The following is a 22,155-nucleotide window of genomic DNA, read 5'->3' as shown; positions in this document are numbered from 1 at the left end:
GGGTGGGAGCTGTGAGGGGAGTGAATGTGAGTCCCGGTTCCTGTCATGGAAGTAGCTCCAAGTAATGGAATGTTCTTGACAAATGCAATCAGGGTACGTGTGCTAAAACCGATGAGCCTCCGTGACGATCACAAATTGTCAGACAGTTGTACCATTCTGAAATAGTTCACGCTGCTTCGTAAATGCACCTGGGAGGCTCCGCAGCTCTGGATGGAGATGGAGGGATCTCTCAGAACAGCCTCTACAGCTGCCCCAGGTGGTCCTCCACATGTCCTGTGGGAACATATCATGAATATGTCATCTTATCTAACCTTCCCCAAATCTTGGAAAGTTAAGAAGAGTATAATTGAGACTAAAAAATTGCTCAGTGGTGAAAGGCACTTGTTTAAAAAGCCTTCCTGGGCTGGAGAGATGGCTTAGCGGTTAAGCGCTTGCCTGTGAAGCCTAAGGACCCCGGTTCGAGGCTCGGTTCCCCAGGTCCCACGTTAGCCAGATGCACAAGGGGGCGCACGCGTCTGGAGTTCGTTTGCAGAGGCTGGAAGCCCTGGTGCGCCCATTCTCTCTCTTTCCCTCTATCTGTCTTTCTCTCTGTGTCTGTCGCTCTCAAATAAATAAATAAAATATTTATAAAAAGCCTTCCTGACCAGCTTCAGTTCCCCAGGTACCCACATAAAACCAGATGCATGAAGTGGCAATTAAATTCATTGTCTCTCTCTCTCTCCCTTCCTCCCTCCCTCCCTCCCTCCCTCCCTCCCTCCCTCCCTCCCTCCCTCCCTCCCTCCCTCTCTCTCTCTCTCTCTCTCTCTCTCTCTCTCTCTCTCTCCTTGCAAATAAGTAAAATAAGTACTTTTTTGAAACCAGTGTATAGTTACTATCTTGACTGCATGGGTGAGGCCATTCAGCCGCAGAGAATGTAGTTGAAATTGGGTCTTTTCACCTCAAGGCCCGAATTATTTCTACTAACCATACATCTGCCTTCTCTCAGAAAGCCAACAAAGCCCATTATTTTCTCTAATATGAATGTACCAACTATGTAATACAATTTGCGCATCAAATTTAAAGCAATAGAATGTAATAATGTTTACAACGAAAAGTGAGGATAACAGATGTTCACACAACCCACCTGTTCTTTTGCAGTGGGCTTGGCTGCAAAGAGCTGCATGATCGGGTCATTAGGGAGCATACAGGTGGGTTGGGATGCTAGACTTGGGTGGGGCGGCTGTTTCAGTTTGGGCAGCACAGGCTGAGGGTGAGTAGGTGTGCAGAGAGAATAGGCAAGAGAAGAGGAAAAGATAATTACCACACTGAACCAGCTAATCCTGCATGGTGAAGTCTTCCAGTGCTATGATCTTGTGTACTTGTGCTTTCTAGAAGGAACAACTGTGAAAATATATGGAAAGAGAACGGGTGCCTATAACAGCAGAAAAGCTTAAGAATAAATAGTAGTCTTTTAGTGAGAGGCTCCCCACACAATCTCTCTCTCATTCTCTCTCTCTCTGTCTCTCTCTCTCTCTATCTATCTATCTCTATCTCTGTCTCTCTGTCTCTCTATCTCTCTATCTCTATCTCAATCTCATCCCCATATCTCAGTAAGGAAGAAAAAGCTTTATTCTCTCTCCTTTACCCCATCTCCATCAAGGATAACATTCACACCAGTGTTCTTTTTAAAAAGCTTTCATTCCCTCTCTCTGTCTGTCTCTGTCTCTGTCTCTCTCTCTCTCTCTCCCTCCCTCCCTCCCTCTTTCTCTATCTGTCTGTCACTCTCAAATAAATAAATAAAAATAAACAAAATAAATAAATAAAAATAAAAAGGGGTGGAGAGATGGCTTTGCAGTTAAGTATTTGCCTATGAAGCCTAAGGACCCCAGTTCAAGGCTTGATTCCCCAAAACCCACATAAGCCAGATGCACAAGCTCTCTCTCTCTCTCTCTCTCTCTCTCTCTCTCTCTCTCTCTCTCTCTCTGTCACTCTCAAATAAATAAATAAAAATAAACAAAAATAAATAAATAAAATAACAAACTTTGCTGTCCTCTTTAACTCTGCTTGAGCCAGCCAGAAGCGCATAGATCAGCAGTGCAGAGGCAGGCTGAGTTTAGCAGCACACGCCTGTCATCCTAGGGCCGGTTGAGGCAAGAAGATTGCAAGTTCTGTGCCAGTCCGGTCACAGAGTGAGCCCTTGCTTGCCTCAAAACAACATTACAGGACTTTGGGGAAACAGCTCAGTGGGTTCGTTGCTTGCCACACAAACTTGAGGACCTGAGTTCAGATCTGCAGAATTCATATGAAATGCTGGCCGTGGTAGTGCGTGTCTTTCTACACAGCACAGTCAGGTGTTTGGGCCTAAGGTAGAGGCTCTGAGACCATTGTGGGTTTAGTCAAGAGTACCTTATTGTCAGCTCATGACTGAGAGGGAAAGAGAGGAACCAGGTGGTGGCAAGATGTATTGCTGGCTAGAAGGAGGTGCCAATAAGGGAGAGATGGAGTGGGACATGCCACAAGGGAAGGAAAGGACTGAGGGAGAAATGGGGAAGCAAGGGAGCGAGGCAGAGAAAGTGTGTACCTGAGCGGGGAAAATACACACCTGGACAGCAAGGGATGGACAGACAGAGAGCAAGGCTAATGGTGGCAGGGCTTGTATGTCCATACCCTTGGACATGGCTGGCTGGCCAGTGGGAGAGGGGCTTGTGGAGGTAGGTGCTCAAGAGGAACCAAGTTGTCTGGGTCCACCATGCATCAGGAGAGAGGGGACCCTTAGAAGGAAGGCTTCCGTTTCTGAGCTGGGACTGGGAGGAGCTCTGCGGCTGACAAGCACTAAGGGAAGCAGAGACAGGATATCCCTAGAGCTCACTGGCTGAGCTCTGGATTCAGTGAGAGACCCTGTCTCAAAGAATAACATGGAGAGTGACTGAGAAAGACCCCGACATTGACCTCTGGCCTTTACATACAACCACGTAAACACACACATACACACACACACACACACACACACACACACACACACACACCTTACTTGCATGAACACTACACAAGCAATAAAAATTATAAACAACAACCAAAAAGAACACATTAGCGTCCCTCAGCTACTCATTTTTCTGCCACTTAAACCACCTCATCTTATGGAGGACTCTGTAGCCTTTTAAAAATAAATGACTGACTGACTGTCCATGTTTAGTACTGGCCAAGGGTTAGACAGCAACCCTTTTTATAATAGTTCATCATGAAATGAATGCAGCAATCGTTGGGGTCATTGCATCAGGAGGCCCCCTTCCAGGAGAGCTTTGCAGCGATCACTTTGTCTCCATCATGTGGCTGATGGGTAGAAATGCACTGTGACCCACCATCCATTCATGGACATTTCTGATTATGGAATGTTTTTGACATTCTTGTTGGGAATTATGAAATTCAAAAACATTGCCCAGTGGCTGGGGAGATGAATAACCGTATAAGATTTCCCAGGACCCATGTGAACAACTGAGCATGGCCTCATACGTCTGTCACCCCAGTCCTATGGGGAGTGGAGACGTGAATCACTGAGGCTTGCTGGTCAGCCATTGTGACTGAAAACTGACAGCTTTAGGGTCAGTGAGAGACTCCATCTCAAGGAAACATGTGGATTAGCAAAAAGAGGAAAACACCAGATATTCTCCTCCGGCCTCTGCATGTACACACAAGATGCACACATCTACACACATACACTTCACAAAAAAAAAAAAAAAATCACTGTTTAAATCTTTACTCTTTCTCAAAACTATGTAAGGACAATTATGCCACCATTCCTAAGGAAAAACATGTCATAAGGGGATATTACTTTCTGCAATTGATTCTAAATGCATTAGTGGCTAAAATGGGGTTGGGGGATGACATCTGTCTCCTCCAGTGGATAGAGCAAGAACATTATCTGCAATAATGACAGTGCATATGAAATTAAACCTCAGTGGGAATAGCTTCTGTAATTCTGTCAGCATGAACTATAGGAGTTCGCAGAGGTTGGAGGGCAGTCAGCCATTTTTCTCTCAGGAACCAAAAATGTGTGAGAAATTATGCTACAAATTGCAGCGCCTGTGGCTAGAAAATGACAGAAATAACCACTGAAGCCCAAGAAAACAGTTAATCAGCTTCATTTTAAGGAAGCAGGCCCACACTGTGTGGTGTATCAGGGCCTAGGATTGGCCTTCTAAGATAAGAAACCCAACATTAGAGCTTTTGTTTTTCATTGGACTTTAGTCAGCAGGAAGCTCTGCTGTTCTCTAAATACCATAGTGTACTGAGCCTTCCTGTGTAGAGGACAGAGTTTTTCTTTCTCCAGAAGTGGTAATGGGCTTCAGTGAATTCATTTTCAACTCTTCCTCTGTCCTTCTAATGACTAATGACCCACATTTCTGACACGCTGAGGGGTGTCATGAGTAATGCCCCGGCCCAGTCTGAGCCACCACTGCCCTCCCCGCATTCATTTCTGGCGGAGAAATCGGTGGTGGCGTTTGTGCTTGACTTTGTCTATAGGCATCTGCCCTCGCTCATGCATGCCTACTGGCAGTGCGGATGGTACTGGAAGGGCAGGATGCAGAGCAAGGAAGAATGCTTGTGCCCCAGATAAGCCCATCCCTACATTACCTCTTGGGTTGTTGGGTTTTTGTTTTTTGTTTTTTGTGTTTTTTTTTTCCTCTTTTGTTAAGTAGAGAAAGCTGTTTTGCTACCATCCAGGCTGCTGCAAGATCAGAGGGAAATGCTGGTGTGGTGAGCTCCCGACACTTCAGCTCTGACCATTGCACAGCAGCTCATCAAAGAGTGGTCATCGTGACAAATCCATTAGTGGATGGACACCATGCGTGGGTCATTCAGTAGTGGATGGGGATTACCCACTGGTCAAAGTTACCTTCTCATTGCTGGACAAAGCACCAAGCAGAAGTCACTGATGGGAGGAAGGGATTCGTTTTGGCTTTTAGTCTTAAGGGGAGACTCTGTGATGGCAGGAGAAAGCACGGCATGAGCAGACGCTGGACGTCACCTCTGCCGCAGCAAGTGGAAAACAGCAGCAAGAGAATAATGAGTCAGGTTCTGGCAAGGGGGAACTTGCTAGAACACCCCTAAGCCCACCCTCCAACAACACATCTCATCCAGTAAGGCTCCATCTACCAAACTGCCACCAAGTGGGGATTAAGCATTCGGAACACATGAGTTTTGGGGGGAACGCCCCACTCAAACCACCGTGCCACTACTTACTGGATGATACCTATCAGTTGTCCTATGCACCTGCCTGTGGTGGAGATTGCCTGCCTACAGCAGCCAGCGAGCAACATCGGGTGTCCCACTCCAGCGCTCTCCTGCCCGGTCATGATTGCAGCCCAAGCATCTTCAGTGACTCTGGAGCCTGTGGGGCTCTGTCGGTTTTGGGTCTCTGCTCTCCAGGACTGAGATGACAGACATGGGTAGCCATTCCCAGCTATTTCTGTGGGACCTAGAAATTCAAACTCTGGCCGCCTTGGGCCCCCTTGGGCTTTTGTGCTTGCACAGGAAGTACACTTAACAACTGAGCCATCTTTCCAGCCCTGTGTTTTATATTTTTGGCCTGTAAAATCTTTCTAGACAATGGTTTCCCAAAAAGCTAGTATCTCCATGCATTGGGAAAGGTCAGGGCTCCTACTGAAGCAAACACAGGAGTTCAAGCGTACATTCTCTCTTTTGGAAACAAGCTTTCTTTTTTTTTATCCTCTTGAAACTTTTCAAAAGAGCTAGTGGCTATAGGCCAGAGGTGACATTAGACATACCACAAGTGCACATGACAGTCCCTAAAACAAAGAATCTCCTTGTGTAAAATGTCCGTTGTGGCAATGTTGACAAGCCCAGTGTAGCCTGGTTTAAAACAAAATGTGATATCTGCATCATTGGGGCTTCTTTTATAAAAATTTTAGTATATTTTGTGTGTATATGTGTATGTGGTGCACTTGTGTGAATATATGCATGTTCATATGTATGTGGACTCCTGTGTGCATGCGAGTACACTTACATGTATGTGCCCTGTGTGTAGAGGCCAGAGGTCAACATGAGGTCTCTTTCTCAATCACTCTCTGCCTTACTTCTTGAGACAGGGTGTCATACTGAACCTGGAGCTCGCCAATTCAACTAGACTAGCTCCCCAGCAAACCCCACGGGTCCACCTTTCTCTGCTTCTCCAGCACTGGGACTGCAGGCTCGCACCATGGCACCCAACCTTTATGTAGTTGCTGTGGCTCCAACCTCAAGTCCTCAGGCCTTTGTGCTACGTTCCCATCTGAGCCATCACTCAGCCCCAACACTTTAGTATCTTATTAAATATATGCATTTATATGCATAAGTATTAAAATAGATATTTTATTAGGGTTCGCTAGAGGAACAGAACTGATAGAATGAACCTGTAGGGCAAAGGGAAGTAATTAGATTGGCTTACAGAAAGAATATGGACTGGGCGGTCTAACAATGGCTGTCTGCAAGCTGAAAAGTCAGAGAACTCAGTAGCTGCTCAGTCCACAAGGCTAGATGTCTCAGCAGTCCCAATCTGGCCCTGGAGGCCTGGAGGATCCCTGGAGAGCCCCTGGTCTTCAGTCCGCTTTAGAAGGCTGATGAAGCTGGGTTCCCATGTCCACAAAAGAACTCACAGCAATCCCCCTACCTCTGCCTCCCGAGTGCTGGGATTAAAGGTGTGTACCACCACGCCCGGCTAAGGATAAGTGGGTTTTTTTTTTGTTGTTTTTTGTTTGTTTGTTTGTTTGTTTTTGTGAGACAGAGTTTCACTATATAGCTAACCAGAATTCCATTCTTCCTTCTGCAACCTCCCAAGTGGTTGATATCATAGGTGCACACCAGCAGGCCCAGCTTAGATATCTAAAGATAATATTAAACACTTCTGGACTTCTGGAGCACACCCTTCCTTCCTGCATATGAAAATGAGGCATTCTAGTACACCCTAGATTCATACTTGATGAAGACCCAATTGCAGAGGTCTCCAGCTGTTCTTATAACACCCCCATCACACAATTGTTAACCACCAGGAGTGGTCCCTAAGTTACAAAGCTGGGAGAATGAGGCCTTATACCTGCCAATGCAGCTGGGAGCCTCCTATAGAATCCCATTCTGCTGAGCCTGGCGTGGTGGCACACGCCTTTAATCCCAGCACTCGGGAGGCAGAGGTAGAAGGGTCACCATGAGTTCAAGGCCAGACTGAGACGACATAGTGAATGCCAGATCAGCCTAGACTAGAGTGAGACCCTACCTCAACCTCTGCCCCCAAAAAAGAAGACTCCCATTCTGCTTAAGATCTCACACTTCCATCTATGTCAGGAAAGAGAAACCACAGCCTCCACTTATCACGAACACCTATGGGGCTGAGTTGCTTATTTTCCTTCGCTCCTGTGCTTTCTAGCTTCCAGCTTTGTTTGTTTATATCACAGAAGGTTCTTCTCACCCACCAGCAATACCTACCACCCATTTCGCATCCCTAGCCCTAGCTGTTATTTTCTCAGTTCTGTGCCTCTTAGAAACCATTGCTAATTAAACCATAAAAGTAGGAGAGGAAAAGACAGAGGTGAGACAAAATATGAACCTTAAATTACGTTTTTGCCTCTTTCATCTTGACTTCCCATAACACCCAAAGAAGAAATCCAGCCTCAGCGGAGAGGCAGCAACTGTCCTTATGTGGTAGGAAGGACTGCCTTGCAGGACAGGTAGAAGCGCTTAGTCTATCATATAGTTCAGTATTTTATTTGTCACCCTAGAGACCATCTTTCATGTACTCCACCTACCTCATACCTATTTCTATGAAACAAGGTGGGAATTGGGCATCTCAAACCACTGAGGTCTAATACTTGCTGCATTTTTTGTAAATACAGATTCAGTCCCATTCAGCAGTTGAAGCTTTATTGGGTTTTTTTTAAATATTTTATTTATTTGTTTATTTGAAAGAGAAGAAGAGGCAGATAGAAAGAGAATGAACACACTAGGGCCTCCAGCCACTGCAAATGACCTCCAGATACATGTGCCACTTTGTGCATCTGGCTTACATGGTTTACATGGGTAATGGAGAATCAAACCTGGGTCCTTAGGCTTCACAGGCAAGTGCCTTAACCACTAAGCCATCTCTCCAGCACCTGTTTTTTAAGTTTAGTTAATTCATTGCCTTGAATATCAGCATTCAAACTGTGTGACCCAGGTTTTCTATTTGTGTCACTGAAGAGTTATGTGGAAAATACAAAGAGAAAAACAGTTCTTTAGAGACAGTGAAAAAAAGAAAGTTAATTTAATTTAAAGTAGACATGGAAGACTGGAGGGATGGTTTAGCAGTTAAGGCATTTGCCTGCAGGCCAAAGGACCCAGGTTCAATCCCCCAGGACCCATGTTAGCCAGTTGCACAAGGGGGCACACGTGTCTGGAGTTCATTTGCAGTGGTTATTCTCTCTCTCTCTCTCTCTCTCTCTCTCTCTCTCTCTCTCTCTCTCCCTCTCTTTCTCTGTCAAATAAATAAATAAAATATTAAATAAATAAATAAATGTCAGGCTGGAGAGATGACATAGTGGTTAGAAGTGCTTATGTGCCCATGTAAAGCCACCTGCACAAGGTGGCACATGCATCATTTGCAGTGGCTGGAGGCCCTGCTGTGCCCATTCTCTCACTCTCTCTCCCTCTTTCTCTGTCAAATAAATTAATTAAATTAAATAGTTTTTTAAAAAATAAAAATATAGAGAAAGGAAGGGAGGAGGATACTTAATAGGTTGATGTTGTATATATGTCATTACAATAATTGTAATGGGGAGGTAATATGATGGAGAATGGAATTTCAAATGGGAAAGTGTGGGGGTGGGGAGGGAGGGAATTACCATGGGATATATTTTATAATCATGGAAAATGTTAATAAAAATTTAAAAAAATAAATTAATTAAATAAATAAATAAATAAAAATAAAGTAGACAGCAATAATTTAAAGCCTAACAGAGCTTCAGGGAAGCACATGCTTTCATATAGGATTAGTGGCATTTCTTGTGCATGAAATATTTAAATGTAAAACACTGATGTGTGGTATTACCTCTCAATCCATTTGTTTACGAGTATCAAATACTTATTGATGGAAAAATCCACTGAGTTTCCTGTATTCAGAAATTCTTTCAGTAGGAATAGAAATTGTATTTCCAGTGACTCTACAAAGGAGTTGAAATTTTGAGTGGTCTGGGGGTGTAGATCAGTGGTAGGGCACTTAACTAATATGCATGAGACCTTGGGTTCAATCCCAAACACTGCTGAAAAAAATACATGTTTCTGGTTCTATATTCAAATTTTATTGCTAGATTTCATGTAAGGTCTGTCATTAAAAGTATTCTAAATTGCAATAGGATCTTCACATAGACCCTATCAGAAAGAGAACTACTGGGCTGGAGATATGGCTTAGCAGTTAAGGCACGTGCCTGCAAAGCCTAAGGACCTGATTCTCCAGGTCCCACATAAGCCAGATGCACATGGTCACACATGCATCTGGAATTCGTCTGCATAGCTAGAGGCCCTGGTATCCCCATTCTCACTCTCTCTTTCTCTCCCTCTCTCTGTCTCTAATAAATAAATAAAATTTAAAAACTTTAAAAAAAAAAGAAAGAACTATTGCTGGTGTGCATTTCCTAATTTTCTTTTTCATGTATTTTAGCTATATATTTTTAAGCAGAAGGAGAGAACAAGAGCATAGACATGCCAGGGCCTCTTGCTACCGCAAACAGACTTCAGCCACATGGCTTTACATGGGCACTGGGGACTTGAACCCATAATGGCAGGCTTTGCAAGCAAGTGTCTTCAATTACTGAGCCATCTCTCCTGCCTCATTTCCTAATTTTCTAACAGCAAACATTTTTTTAGCAGGGGTGTCCACAAACATGGGCTGCATTCACAGCAATTCACATTGGACATGCCTGTTCTGTAGCTCGTGTTTAGTTAAAAACTGTCCTTAACCTGAGTTAGCTTCAAGATCATCATCTCAGAAAACTGAACAACAGTACAACAACAACAAAAATATAAGACTGAACTGGAGAGATGGTTTAGTGGTTAAGGTGCTTGTCTGCGAAGCCTAAGGACCCAGGTTCAATTCCCAAGTACCCATATATAAGCCAGATGTACAAAGTGGCGCATACATCTGGCGTCCACTTATAGCAGCTAGAGGCCCTGGCACGCCCATTCTTTCTCTGTCAAATAAATAAGTATAATGTTTAATTTTTAAAGCAAGGCTGAGGTTACCAGTGGCTGCCTGCTCAGCCCTGACACCATCCTTGGGAGAGAACTCCCTCTAGGTTCCCTGGCCACACTGGTCTTCATATCCATGCCAGGGGCTCAGCCATCCATTCACCCCAGCTCTTCTCTTCCTCTGCCGTTTCAGCCATGCTATTTCAAACCATTCTCAGTCCCTCCCAACCACCCTGCATAGTTTTATTTTTTTTAATTTTTTTATTTATTTATTTGAGAGCGACAGACACAGAGAGAAAGACAGAGGGAGAGAGAGAGAATGGGCGCGCCAGGGCTTCCAGCCTCTGCAAACGAACTCCAGACACGTGCGCCCCCTTGTGCATCTGGCTAACGTGGGACCTGGGGAACCAAGCCTCGAACCGGGGTCCTTAGGCTTCACAGGCAAGCGCTTAACCGCTAAGCCATCTCTCCAGCCCACCCTGCATAGTTTTTGATCGTAAGCTAAAAGTCAGAAAGAAAGACAAAGGCTTAAAACCTGACAGTCTAGGTTCCGAGCATTTCTGCCATCTCCATGTTTTATACACATAGCTCTGGAGGGTGGGGAGACATGGAGGAAGCATGAAGGAACCTGCAAGTGGATCCCTCCCTTCAGAAGTCCCCGGCATGGCTAGGCCCTCACTTGTTACCCCTCAGTGCTGAATCTCTGGTATGACCAGCAAATTAATCCTTTTGACCCCAGCTGGGAGACATGGAGTTTACAAATGAGCCTTCCTTTGATCCTGCAGAGATTGGAGGTAATCAGAAATAGCTGTGTATTGGAATTCCTTTCATTAAAAAAATGCTTTATTTTTACAAGTCCACATAACCTAAACTTGTCTCCTTAACCAGTTCAAAGCGTGCAGTGCATTGGCCGTAAGTCCGTTCACACATGTGCTCATCACCACCATCCACAGGGAATGAGGGCCTTGTGTCCCATTCCATGCCACTGCCACCACAGGAAGTCACACTGCCCTAAAAGGATGAGCTTAAGATGAGACGTGGGTTTACGTTGTGGTGGAACTCTGCCTCTGAGTAGGAGACAGCTGAAGTTTGAAGTACTTCCATGCATTTCAATGACATGTCGCTGAGAAGACTTTCCTCTTTCCTTCTCTTGAAGCAGCTCCGAGCAGCGAGTCCCCTGTTCCACTTCTTACCACAGCTCTGGTTTGCACTCAAGTGACGGTGTCACAAAAGCAGGACCCATGGGCCTTCCGGAAATAAGACAAGTGCCAACTGTTGTGATTGAATGTGATGACAATAAAGAAAATGTGCCTCATGAATCTGACTACGAAGACTCTTCCTGCCTATACACGCGGGAAGAGGAGGAAGAGGAGGAGGATGAAGACGATGACAGCTCACTGTACACCAGTATGTGTGTGAAACTTTCCATAGAGGGCGGGGGGAGTGGGGCTGAGCCAGCTGTCCAAGGGGCTGCTCTTAACTGGCCATAAGTCATGGGGCAGCTCTTGGAAGTCTCACGTTCTTCAGCAGAAATAGGAGAGGAGAAATATTATCTGGATAGCTTTCCTTTCTGGCTGTAAAAGCTCCACCGGCATTCTGCCCCCTCCTGCCTCTGTAGATAGCTCTCTCTTACTTTCTTGGAATGCAGCCCTCCTCTTCAAAGCTAGGGTTGGGGGCGGGGGTGGCTTAAACATCTGCTCTGCATGTGGAAAAATAGATGCAAATACTGACCACTGTGGATGCAGCATATCGATGCTTATGTGTACCTCGTTCACTTCAGAAGGTCTGAAATTAAATTTGTCAGGAAGACCTCTCACAGTCTTAAGAGACAAGATGAGAAATGGCAAAAGCCAAGTGCATAATCTATCATTCTGGCCATGAATGGAAGCTAAGTTACTAATGATGTGAATACAGTCCAAGAGGTGTTTGACCAACCTTTTAATAAGTGAATTTACCATCATAGCAGCCACTCATTAACGGCGCAGTGTATTCCCAGCACTGTCTTAAGACTGTGTTCTCCTATTCACGTCCTCCAGAAGCCCTAGGGCATAGACACTGTCCACCCCATTTTACAGAGAAGGGGAGAAAATGGAGATAGAAGCATAAAATGAGGTGGGGGGAATGCCACAAAGGGGCAGGCGAGGACCTCAGTGACCCATGAGGGAAAGGGGTAGCTGCTCAGCCCATATGCCATGTGGTGCCAGGGGATGAACGTTCGGCCAGCATTTCTTGACCTTTGGAACCAGGTCTTTCTTTGTCATGGGAACTGTTCGGGGTATTGAACATGTCCAGCCACTCCCATGGCCTCTCTCTACCCACTAGATGCCACTAGCAACCTCCTGACTGACACCTGAGTTTTGACAACCAAAAATTAGCTCTAGACATTTCCCACTGCTCCCTAAGAGGACCCAGCCTTGGGCTGGAGTGATGGCTTAGCTGTTAAGGTGATTGCCTGTAAAGCCTAAGGACCCAGGTTCATTTCCCCAGGACCCATGTAAGGCAAATGTGTAAGGTGGCACATCTGTCTGGATTTTATTTGCAAGTGGCAGGGGCCCCTGGTGAACCCATTCTCTCTCTCTCTCTCTCTCTCTCTCTCTCTCTCTCTCTCTCTCTCTCTCTTTCTCTCTCCATCTTTCTCTCTCTACGTCTCTCAAATGAATAAATAAAATATTTTAAAAAAGAAAAACCCAGCCTTGTCTTCTCAGAAACTTCTATGTTTAAAAAAAGTAAAGTAGGGCTGGAGAGATGGCTTAGTGGTTAAGGCGCTTGCCTGCAAAGCCAAAGGACCCAGGTTTGACTCCAATGTAAACCAGATGCACAAGGTGGCACATGCATCTGGTGTTCATTTGCAGTGGATGGAGGCCCTGGTTCATCCATTCTCCACCCCCCCCCCCTCAAATAAATAAAAAAAAAATTAAGAAAAAGTAAACTAAAGCAACCCCAAAATATTGTTCATTTCCCTGTCCTCATTTCTGCATTATATTTCACCACAAGCCCCTGGCTCCAGGGTAGTTTATCCTCTCTGTCTCCAGCTGGGGGAGGGGTCCTAGCTTCCATGTCACCTCCAAGCCCGCTGCTGTGGGGTCTCCCCTCCCCTTCTCACCTCTACCCTCCTCTAGGAAGCAGTCCTTCAAGCAAGAAGGCTTCAGTCAGCTCCCACCTCCTCACTCACAGCAGCTCCGCTGCCCTCCCTTGCGATGCTGCCTCACGCCAGGGACTTGGGGACAAAGGGATCCAACCACAGGCTCCTCCGTGCGCCCCTCATGCCCTCACCCAGTGCTAAGCGGGTACAACGTGGTGATGGCAGCAAAGCTAGGAATTGGGGCCTTAACAGCTCAGGCTTTCAGCCACTGTGTCTTTCTCCCTAACTCTTCTCATCTATTACCCAAGGTGGTCCTGAGAGGAGCCCAGGCAGATATGCGTGTCCATATTAACTGACGCGCTTCTCCCTCCTGCAGGCTCCCTGGCCATGAAGGTCTGCAGGAAGGACTCCTTAGCCATCAAACTGAGCAACAGACCCTCCAAGCGGGAACTGGAAGAAAAGAACATCCTTCCCAGGCAGACGGATGAGGAGAGGCTGGAGCTGAGGCAGCAGATCGGCACCAAGCTCACCAGGTAGGAAAGCAGCACCCCTGTGCCCTCCACACCAAGACCCCTCTGAATTTTAATAGAAGCATGTGGTCATCGTCAACTGCTCGGTCCCTGGTGTCTCTTTCTAACATACTACCTTAAAAAAAAAAAAAAGTGACTCTCCTTCATTCAGACAAAACTTGGAAATTTCACTGGATTCAAAGTTGATGGAGAAACTGAGAGGCAGATTTATGAAAAGATGGGCAAATCCCATTACCCAGTAGAATGGAGCACCTATATATGTGGCAGTTCTTTGGTTACAGACAAGGCAGGGCTAGAGGGCTTAGCAGTTAAGGCATTTGCCTACGAAGCCTAAGTACCCAGGTTCAATTCCCCAGTACCATCGTAAGCCAGATGCACATGGTGTCTCATGCATCTGGAGTTCGTTTGCACTGGTGTACCCTTCTTCTCTCTCTCTCTCTCTCTCTCTCTCTCTGTTTCATGCACACATGCATACTTTCCTTCTCTCTCTCTCTCTCATAAATAAAAATAAAAGACATGGTCTTTAAAAAAAATTTTTTTAAACAAGGCAGTCAGAGAAGCTCTCTCTCTGCTGTCCTGTCAGCCCACTGGGAGCGGCACCTCACCGCTGCTCCGGGACACTTCTTGAATGGTAGCCGCCCATGTGTGCATAGTAAAGACATAGGCATAGTTGTTTGTTGAACTAGCTTAAACACCTGTGTGTGTATTTGACGTCTAAGTGTTGTCTGCATGGTATTGGGGACGGTTTTTGAGTACTTGTTATTTTCCAGGCATCCTTGTAAACACTTTACATGCATTAAATTATTTCATCTTTGAGTGACCCTATGACAGACATTTTAGAGGTTCAAGTTACAGTTGAGAACACAAGACCTAGAGAACTTTAGTTGCCTTTCACACTGTCCCAGCTCCAGAGCACTTCCTCTGCAGCCTTCCCACTTCCCCTCTGAACCGGGCTGAGTACTTTGGTGGAATAACGTAGACATTGACTAGGCTTAATGCCGACTCCGCTGCACCGCTTCTTTGGAAAACAATGAGTTGTGAAAATTCCACAAGTTCATCTAAGTTCTTAAAACAGTGCCAGCTTTGCAATGATCTGTTGTCACTTCACTTCTCCTCGCGGCAGCCCCATCAAGTAGTTGTGACTGTTCTCTTCCTGTGGCCCAAGTAAGGAGAGTTGCACCAAGAGGCGACGCTGGCATAGGCGTTAGCCTACACTGTGCTAATAGAGGTCTTCCCTCCTACCTGACTCCTACTGTGACTGAAGGACAGCTTCTTCCTCGTGAGTACCCTGCATTGCTCTTGCAGGATAGTGTGCTAATGGCCTAGGGCTGTGTAAAATGGTCAACACTAATGGACATAATGTAAGACATACACACACATACTTTTTCATGTGCTTGCTCTTACTGTCTTTCTGTGTGTATGTCCATATCACTACCTGTTCATATTGGTAGATCTATCTCACTGGATGCTGTGACAGGGCCACAGTGTGGTTGACTGGCTCTCGAGAGAGCCTGGCACATTTAGACATCCTGGTTGTTAAACATTCTTCCATCATTTGAACTGGAACTCCCCTGGACTCCTGTGCACTGGTTTCTTCCTTCTACTGTGCAAAGCCTCATCCCTTCCATCACAGCATGTTGAGAGTGGAGATGCTGTCCACCCTGGCACGGTCCCTGACTCGTCCAAGCGATGTGTAATCATCTCTGTCCTCTGACAGTGGGTGGGGTGGATGTGTTCATGGCTCTAGACTGCTTCCTGACTCTGCTTGTCAAGTTTACAGAGTGCACAAGGGGCCATCCTTATGAGGACTAGGAAAAGGACAAGCAGACCCTTGGCCTCAGTCTTCCTTCTCTAGGGTCAGATCCACCCAGGAATGTGGCCATCTTTTATTGTAGTTTCCCTACACCTTCCATTGCTCCACCCTTGCCACAGAACATGCAGACCCTGAGATGTATGGGGCCAAGTAGAAGAGTTCTCTGTAAATGGAATAACATGCCAGCATATCTGAGTGCATGGTGCAGCGTCTTGGCTGGAAAATAATGGAAAGGATGGAGAGGAAGAGGCAGGAGAAGTAGAAAGAAGATGAATGAGTCTGGCCACTTGGCTGCCCTTCTACCTGGTGTTGACTGACAGGGTAAAGAGCAGCAGTGTGCCCCAGAGCATGCTCCTCACCTGAGAGAAAGCCCCATCAAGCCAAAAGACACGTCCATACCCATGACCCTGGCAGTCATGACCTGTGACTAGAAAAAGTCATGCATTCGTAACTTTGTCCTGGAGATCCATCCTCTCTCAACCCTTCCTCTCTTCACAACACATAAGCAGTACCATGAATTCATATAACCTTCTAAAAGTTCACCAGAGTTCACATCTTTTCCTGGCCATCATTATGGTGAGTGGTGGCAAAGCCCTGCCAATGAGGGAGAGAGGCAGAGGCAGAGAGGGCAGTACTGGGGATATTCAAGGTGCTGAGCGGTTTGTAAACCTTGCTTTGAATCCCCTCGTCTACATACATTCTTTCAACTAGAAAGTTTCCTGTCTGTGGTAAGGCCTTTGGCAGTAACAAGGCTGTAGGAGCTGAGCCTGGGTGAGAGGATGTCAAGGGGGTTAGTGATTGACAGGACTGTGCAGACTCCCATAAATGGGTGGGGAGGAAAGAGCTGTGCCACAGTCATCTTGGAGTTAGTGTAGCGATGGATTCACACCCAGAGCGCTCTAAGGACTGTTCCCTTCGCAATGAGAGCCAGAACAAAATGAGGGAGGAGTCTGAGCCAGAGGATGACTGACAAACTGTTCTGGAATTAGCAGCTTGGCTTCTCAGCTTGCTGATAATCGTCTTTCTACAGTGAAGACATCTGATTGCTTTGTACACACCGCGTGCTCTGTTATCGCAAAAAGTGAGTCAAGGAATATAAAACGTGTGACAGAGTTTTGCTTTCAGAAGCTACTCAGCAGCAACGGGGGTGAACATAAAATCCTAAGCTCTTTGTAAAGCAGACAGCAAAGTGTGCAGTCCTTCTGGAGTAAGCAGGATAGAAAGCTTAATTTTAGCCTGACAGTTTAATAGCATAATAAAAAAAAACACAACATATAGCATTCGAAGAACAATCCCAAAGTAGGGACAGAAACACCAAGTATAATGATATCAATTTCTGCTGAACCTCTCAGCATTAAAAATGGAGAATTATTCTTCTGTTATGGCTTGTGTATAAAATGTCCCCATGGGCTCATGTGTTTGAAAGCTTGGGCTCCAGAAGGCAGCACTGGTTTGGGGTGGTGGAACTTTAAAAGGCGGGGACTGGCTGGAGGAAGTGAGTCACGGGGGGGGGGGGAGGATTTCTGGGGTTGTAGCCCAGCCCTGGTTCCAGCTAGAGCTGTCTGTGTCCAGTGAGATATGAAGAGTCCCAATCGACAGTACCCTTGAACTCCACCGTGCTTCCCCACCACGATACCGTGAGCCAACATCCTTCTTCCCCCATGTTCCTTCTGCTGGGAGTCTTGCCATTGTGACTAATACGTCTTTGCAACACAGCAGCTTGCTTTGAGGCAGGCTCTCCTGAATCTCAGTAAAGAAGTTATCAGGGTGCTGTGAGATGGCTCAGCTGGCAAAATGCTTACCTCACAAGTAGGAGGACCTGAGTTCGACACCTAACATCTAAGTAGAAGTGTCAGGCATGGTGGTGCACATTTGTAATCCTAGAGCTGTACAGCCAGACTGGTTGATCGCTGCGGCTCAGTGGCCAGCTAGTCCAGCCTGCTGGACAAACTCCAGGCCAGTGAGAGACACAGTCTCAAAAGAAGAAATCAGTGTTCCTGAGGAATGGCACCCAAGGTCATTGTCTCATCTCCATGCACACACGCACACCTATGTGTACCAGACACTCACAATACCTTTTTAAAATGTCATCAAGATTTTTTATATATTTTTTAAATTTTTATTTATTTATTGGAAAGTGACAGACAGAGAAAGAGGCAGAGAGAGAGAGAGAGAGAGAGAGAGAGAATGAGCGAGCCAGGGCCTTCAGCCACTGCAAACGAACTCCAGACACGTGCACTCCCTTGTGCATCTGGCTAACGTGGGTCCTGGGAAATCGAGCCTCGAACTGGGGTCCTTAGGCTTCACAGGCAAGCACTTAACCACTAAACCATCTCCCCAGCCCTCATCAAGATTTTTTTTAATAACAACTACTTTAGTCGGCCACCATGGGAGAAGTGTGGCTTGCCTAATAGGTGTGTTTCAGTCAGGTCTGCATTGCTGGCAGAAAACACCTGACCAAGAGCATCTTGTAGGGCAAAAAAGGATTTATTTTGGCTTACAAACTCAAGGGGAAGTTCCATGATGGCAGGGGGAAATGATGGCATGAGCAGAGGGTGGACATCACCTCCTCACCAGCATCAAGTAGACAACAGCAACAGGAGAGTGTGGCAAACACTAGCAAGAGAAAACTGGCTATAACACCCATAACCCCGCCATCCTCCCCCCAAAAAAATATACTGCATCTATGAGGCTTTAATGCCCAAATTGTCATCAGCCAGGATCCTAGAATCCAGAACACCTAAGTTTATGGGGGACACCTGAATCAAATCACCACTTTCCGCCCCAGCCCCCCTAAAGTGGTAACTGTCCATGATATAAAATGCAATGCAGTCATCCAACTTTAAAAGTCCCCACAGCTTTAGCAATCCCAATGACGTTCAAACATCCCCATAGTCCAATGTTGTTTAACTGAGCTATAATACCAAAACGTCCTAAAAAACCCATAATGGCTTGGAATAAACATTCACACTGTAAAAGATGGCCTTGGGCATGGCAAAGAAATATTCAACCAATACAAGACTTAAACAGGGCAAACATCAAATTCTGTAGCTCCAATTCCAAAAACTCTAACCAGTGGCGAGTCTCCAAGTCAATTCTAATCAGTGGCATGTCTCTGGAGTTCCAATTCCACCCCTGCCGCTAGGCTACTCACAGTGTAGGAAAACTTCATCCTATGCCAGCAGCTCTCGTTATCAGCTATTCCATAGTCCTGGCATCTCCATTGGGTCTCCACTGCAAAGCACAGTTCATCCTCATGGCTCCATTGGGCTCCACACATGTAATCCAACAAGCCTGCTTCACACTGCCCATGGCCATTTCCAAAATACAACACTGTGTTACAAATTCAATGACCCTCTCTTTCCTGTATTTGTTATGCTACATGATACCAGGTGGGCTACCATCTTGTTTATCCAAGGGGGAATAAAGCTGACTTTGAAGAATAGGACACTCCTTTAGCATTCAGGCCCCTTCAAAAGACTGCATTCTTCCTGCTGTCCCAATGCAGGTCAGCTGGCCCAATCGCAATAACTGTAATCTCTTGAACAATTGCAGCTGAATGAAAAGAAGTTTCAACCCAAAAATTTCATTTTCTATGTGTCATATCCCTCTGTTCACACCAATCTATTTCTACACAATGCAATCCTGCACAATTTTTCAAGACACAGACATAACAGCAAGCCTCTCACACAAACTGCTTCTAGCCCAGTCCAGACAAAGCTCTTTCTTACCCTCACAAGCCAAACCTCACAGTCCATAGTTCTTACTGCATTCAGGTCTTTCAACTCTGACCAGAATAGTCCATCAAGCTGTACTTACAAGACTGCAAGGCGTCTCTTAGGCCAAAGTGTCAAATCCGTCCACGTTCCTCTTGAAAATCAGTTCCAAAAGGCCAAAGCCACACAGTCTGATGTCTAGCAGCAAATGACACCACTCCTCAGTACCAACTTGACTGTTGCAGTCAGGTTCACATTGCTGGCAGAAATCACCCAACCAAGAGCAGCTTGTGGGGGGGAGAAAAGGATTTAATTTGGCTTACAGACTCAAGGGGAAGCTCCATGATGGCACGGGAAAATGATGGCATGAGCAGAGGGTGACATCAACTCCTCACCAACATCAGGTGGGATGATATAAACAGAAGCACAAGTGCTACTCCTTGTGTGTTTGCTATACCTACCTGGAGTCCTGCGTCTGTATACATAAGGAACAGAAACAATGTACATCCTTTGGCCATGTTAACACCTGTGGTGGTTTGATTCAGGTGTCCCCCATAAACTTAGGTGTTCTGAATTCTAGGTCCTCAGCTGGTGGCAGTTTGGGAATTGAAGCCTCCTGGAGGCAGTGTATTTTGGGGGGCGGACTTATAGGTGTTATAACTAGCTTTCTTTGCTGGTGTTTGGCACACTCTCCTGCTGCTGTCGTCGAATTTCACAGTTGGGATGTCCCCATCAGGTTAGCTTCCTGGTCAGCCAAAGGGACAGCATGTTCTGGTCCTCCTTTTAGCAGCCTAGGGAGCGCTGATTGGGTGATGGAACGATGGCACTTGGGACCACTGGGGTCGGGGTTGTCAGGGACTAAGGGAAAGCTTATGAAGCATACTGTGGGAGTCACACTGTTGGGAAGTCTCCTAGGCGACTGTGGTCTTTCAAAGCCTACACTGTGGGGAACAGCCATATCTCCAGCTTCAACAAGAGGAAATCTAGGGTCTCTTCCAATACCTTCTACTCAAAAAAGGAGAAAACCTTGGGAAGAGAAATAAAACAGAAGATGTATCACAGTATCGATAGGAGGTTATAATGTGTATTGAGCGTAGAAGTAAATGAGGATTCTCGCAACCTACCTTCCTAACACACCTGTGACATGCCCTCTCCCTACATACCTCCTGCTTTTAAATATCCCCCCACTCAGAGATAACCTGCAAGCTTCTTCATTGCAGTTTTGCTTGACCAAAATTGTTTTCTCACCCACCAAAGCTAAGCATATAGCCTGCACTTGTATTGGGCACAGCTGTATGTGGAAGCTCTTGGAAGGTTGGCTGCTGGCACTTAGAAAAGGACTTTCTTCTTGTGATGTCCTTTTCCTAAATCGCATGTAACCAGTTTTAGGCCATTTTCCTATTTGTTTTCCCCCGTGATCAAAGGAAGATGCTAACATAATTTAAGCTGTTTGGTGCATGTGTCCACTGAAGGTCCTCAAACAAGGCACCATTAGTTGAGTCCCTCACCCAGCAGAAACATACTGTATACAGGTCCAGAGACCAAGGTCTGAGAGCAAGATGTTGCCAGGTTGTCAAGGCCTCTCCCCTAGCATTTGCTGGTTTTCTGGAAATCTTTGGCATACCTTTACCTTGTATTTGTGACATTATGACCTCTGCCTTCAGTTCCTCACAGCTGTGTGTGTGTGTGTGTGTGTGTGTGTGTGTGTGTGTGTGTGTGTGTACCTCAGGGTCCACAGTTCCCTTTTCCTAAGGTCAGCAATTATATTGGATTAGAGCTCACTCTAACAACCTCATTTTAAGTTGATTTCCTCTGCAAAGATCCTGCCTCCACATTTAGAGATACTGGATATTAGGATTTCAACATACATGCATTTATGGAGGCCAGAATTCAGCCCATGGCACTTGGGAAAACAAAAAGTGGGTCTAGAAGAGGATTGACTATGAGCTCAAGTGCAAGTGAAGACAGAGAGAGATTGTGCAGAGGTCAAATAGATGGTTATGAGATCACTCGCAGGACGTGTTAGGAGCTGGAATGCTATGAAAAGCCCCTTATACTAAAGAAAGCATCTCTATTTAGTTTTAACCTCCCATTGTTTTGAAGAAATGAAAGCTCTCCTTTGTCATCTCTTTTGAAAAGATCTGAACTTTTAAATCATCTAAACTTTAAATAAAAATTCCAGCTTGAAAAAAAAAAAAACATTAATGTGTTAGCTTTCCATCAACTGTGGCAAATCTCTTGAGCTGCTCAGATTACAAAAAGGAAAGGTTTGTTTTGGCTCACGGTTTTAGAGGTTTAAACCTGTGATTGATTGGCCCTGAGCCTTTGGCGTCTGTGGTAAGGCAGCACATCATGGCAGCACATATCACAGCAAAGCCGCTCGTCCCTTGGCAGCCCTGAAGGGGAGGAGAGGAAGAGGAAGAGGAAGAGAGCCCAGGGCCCCACATTCCCCTGTGAATGCGCAGGCTCGATGCCCTAAAGATCTCCCATATGGCTCAACCTCTAAAAGTACCACTGCCTTCCTTTATTACCAATAGTGGACCAGTCCTTTAACGCCTGACCTTTGGTAGACACTTATCCAAATTCTGGCAGAGATACCTCACCAATACATTAGTGAACTAAATTTAGCCCAAGGACCCTTCTTATCCCTAAGCCACCTGCTCTCAGTCTTGAACCTGAAAGGCATGGTTTGTCATGTTTTTCAGAGTATTTTTGATTTCTATGAATGTACTGCCTGTGTTGATGAAGAAAGGAGACATGAAAAGTGTGTGGGGGGGAAATGATTGTATACATGTGTGTCTATCTGTGGCTATCTGGAATTAATAT

At 45.7% G+C, this 22,155-nt stretch overlaps 1 protein-coding gene across 10 annotated transcripts in view; it reads left to right on the top strand.

Moving 5' to 3' along the window:
• Phactr1 (phosphatase and actin regulator 1) overlaps window positions 1-22,155 on the top strand; it is a 541,488-nt gene that overhangs the window by 473,920 nt on the left and 45,413 nt on the right. For 7 of the 10 annotated variants that reach the window (XM_045136638.1, XM_045136634.1, XM_045136633.1 and 4 more), the window contains 2 exons: window positions 11,345-11,595; window positions 13,647-13,803. In XM_045136638.1, coding sequence (XP_044992573.1) covers window positions 11,345-11,595; window positions 13,647-13,803 — 408 coding nt within the window. The remainder of the gene's footprint in view (window positions 1-11,344; window positions 11,596-13,646; window positions 13,804-22,155) is intronic. The other 3 variants (XM_012951018.2, XM_045136636.1, XM_045136630.1) reach the window with 1 other exon arrangement.

The sequence above is a fragment of the Jaculus jaculus genome, chromosome 17 (genome assembly GCF_020740685.1).
Source record: "Jaculus jaculus isolate mJacJac1 chromosome 17, mJacJac1.mat.Y.cur, whole genome shotgun sequence".
Taxonomy (NCBI): domain Eukaryota; kingdom Metazoa; phylum Chordata; class Mammalia; order Rodentia; family Dipodidae; genus Jaculus; species Jaculus jaculus.
The sequence above is the reverse complement of the archived record's forward strand: the minus strand, read 5'-3'. Positions and strand labels throughout refer to the sequence as shown.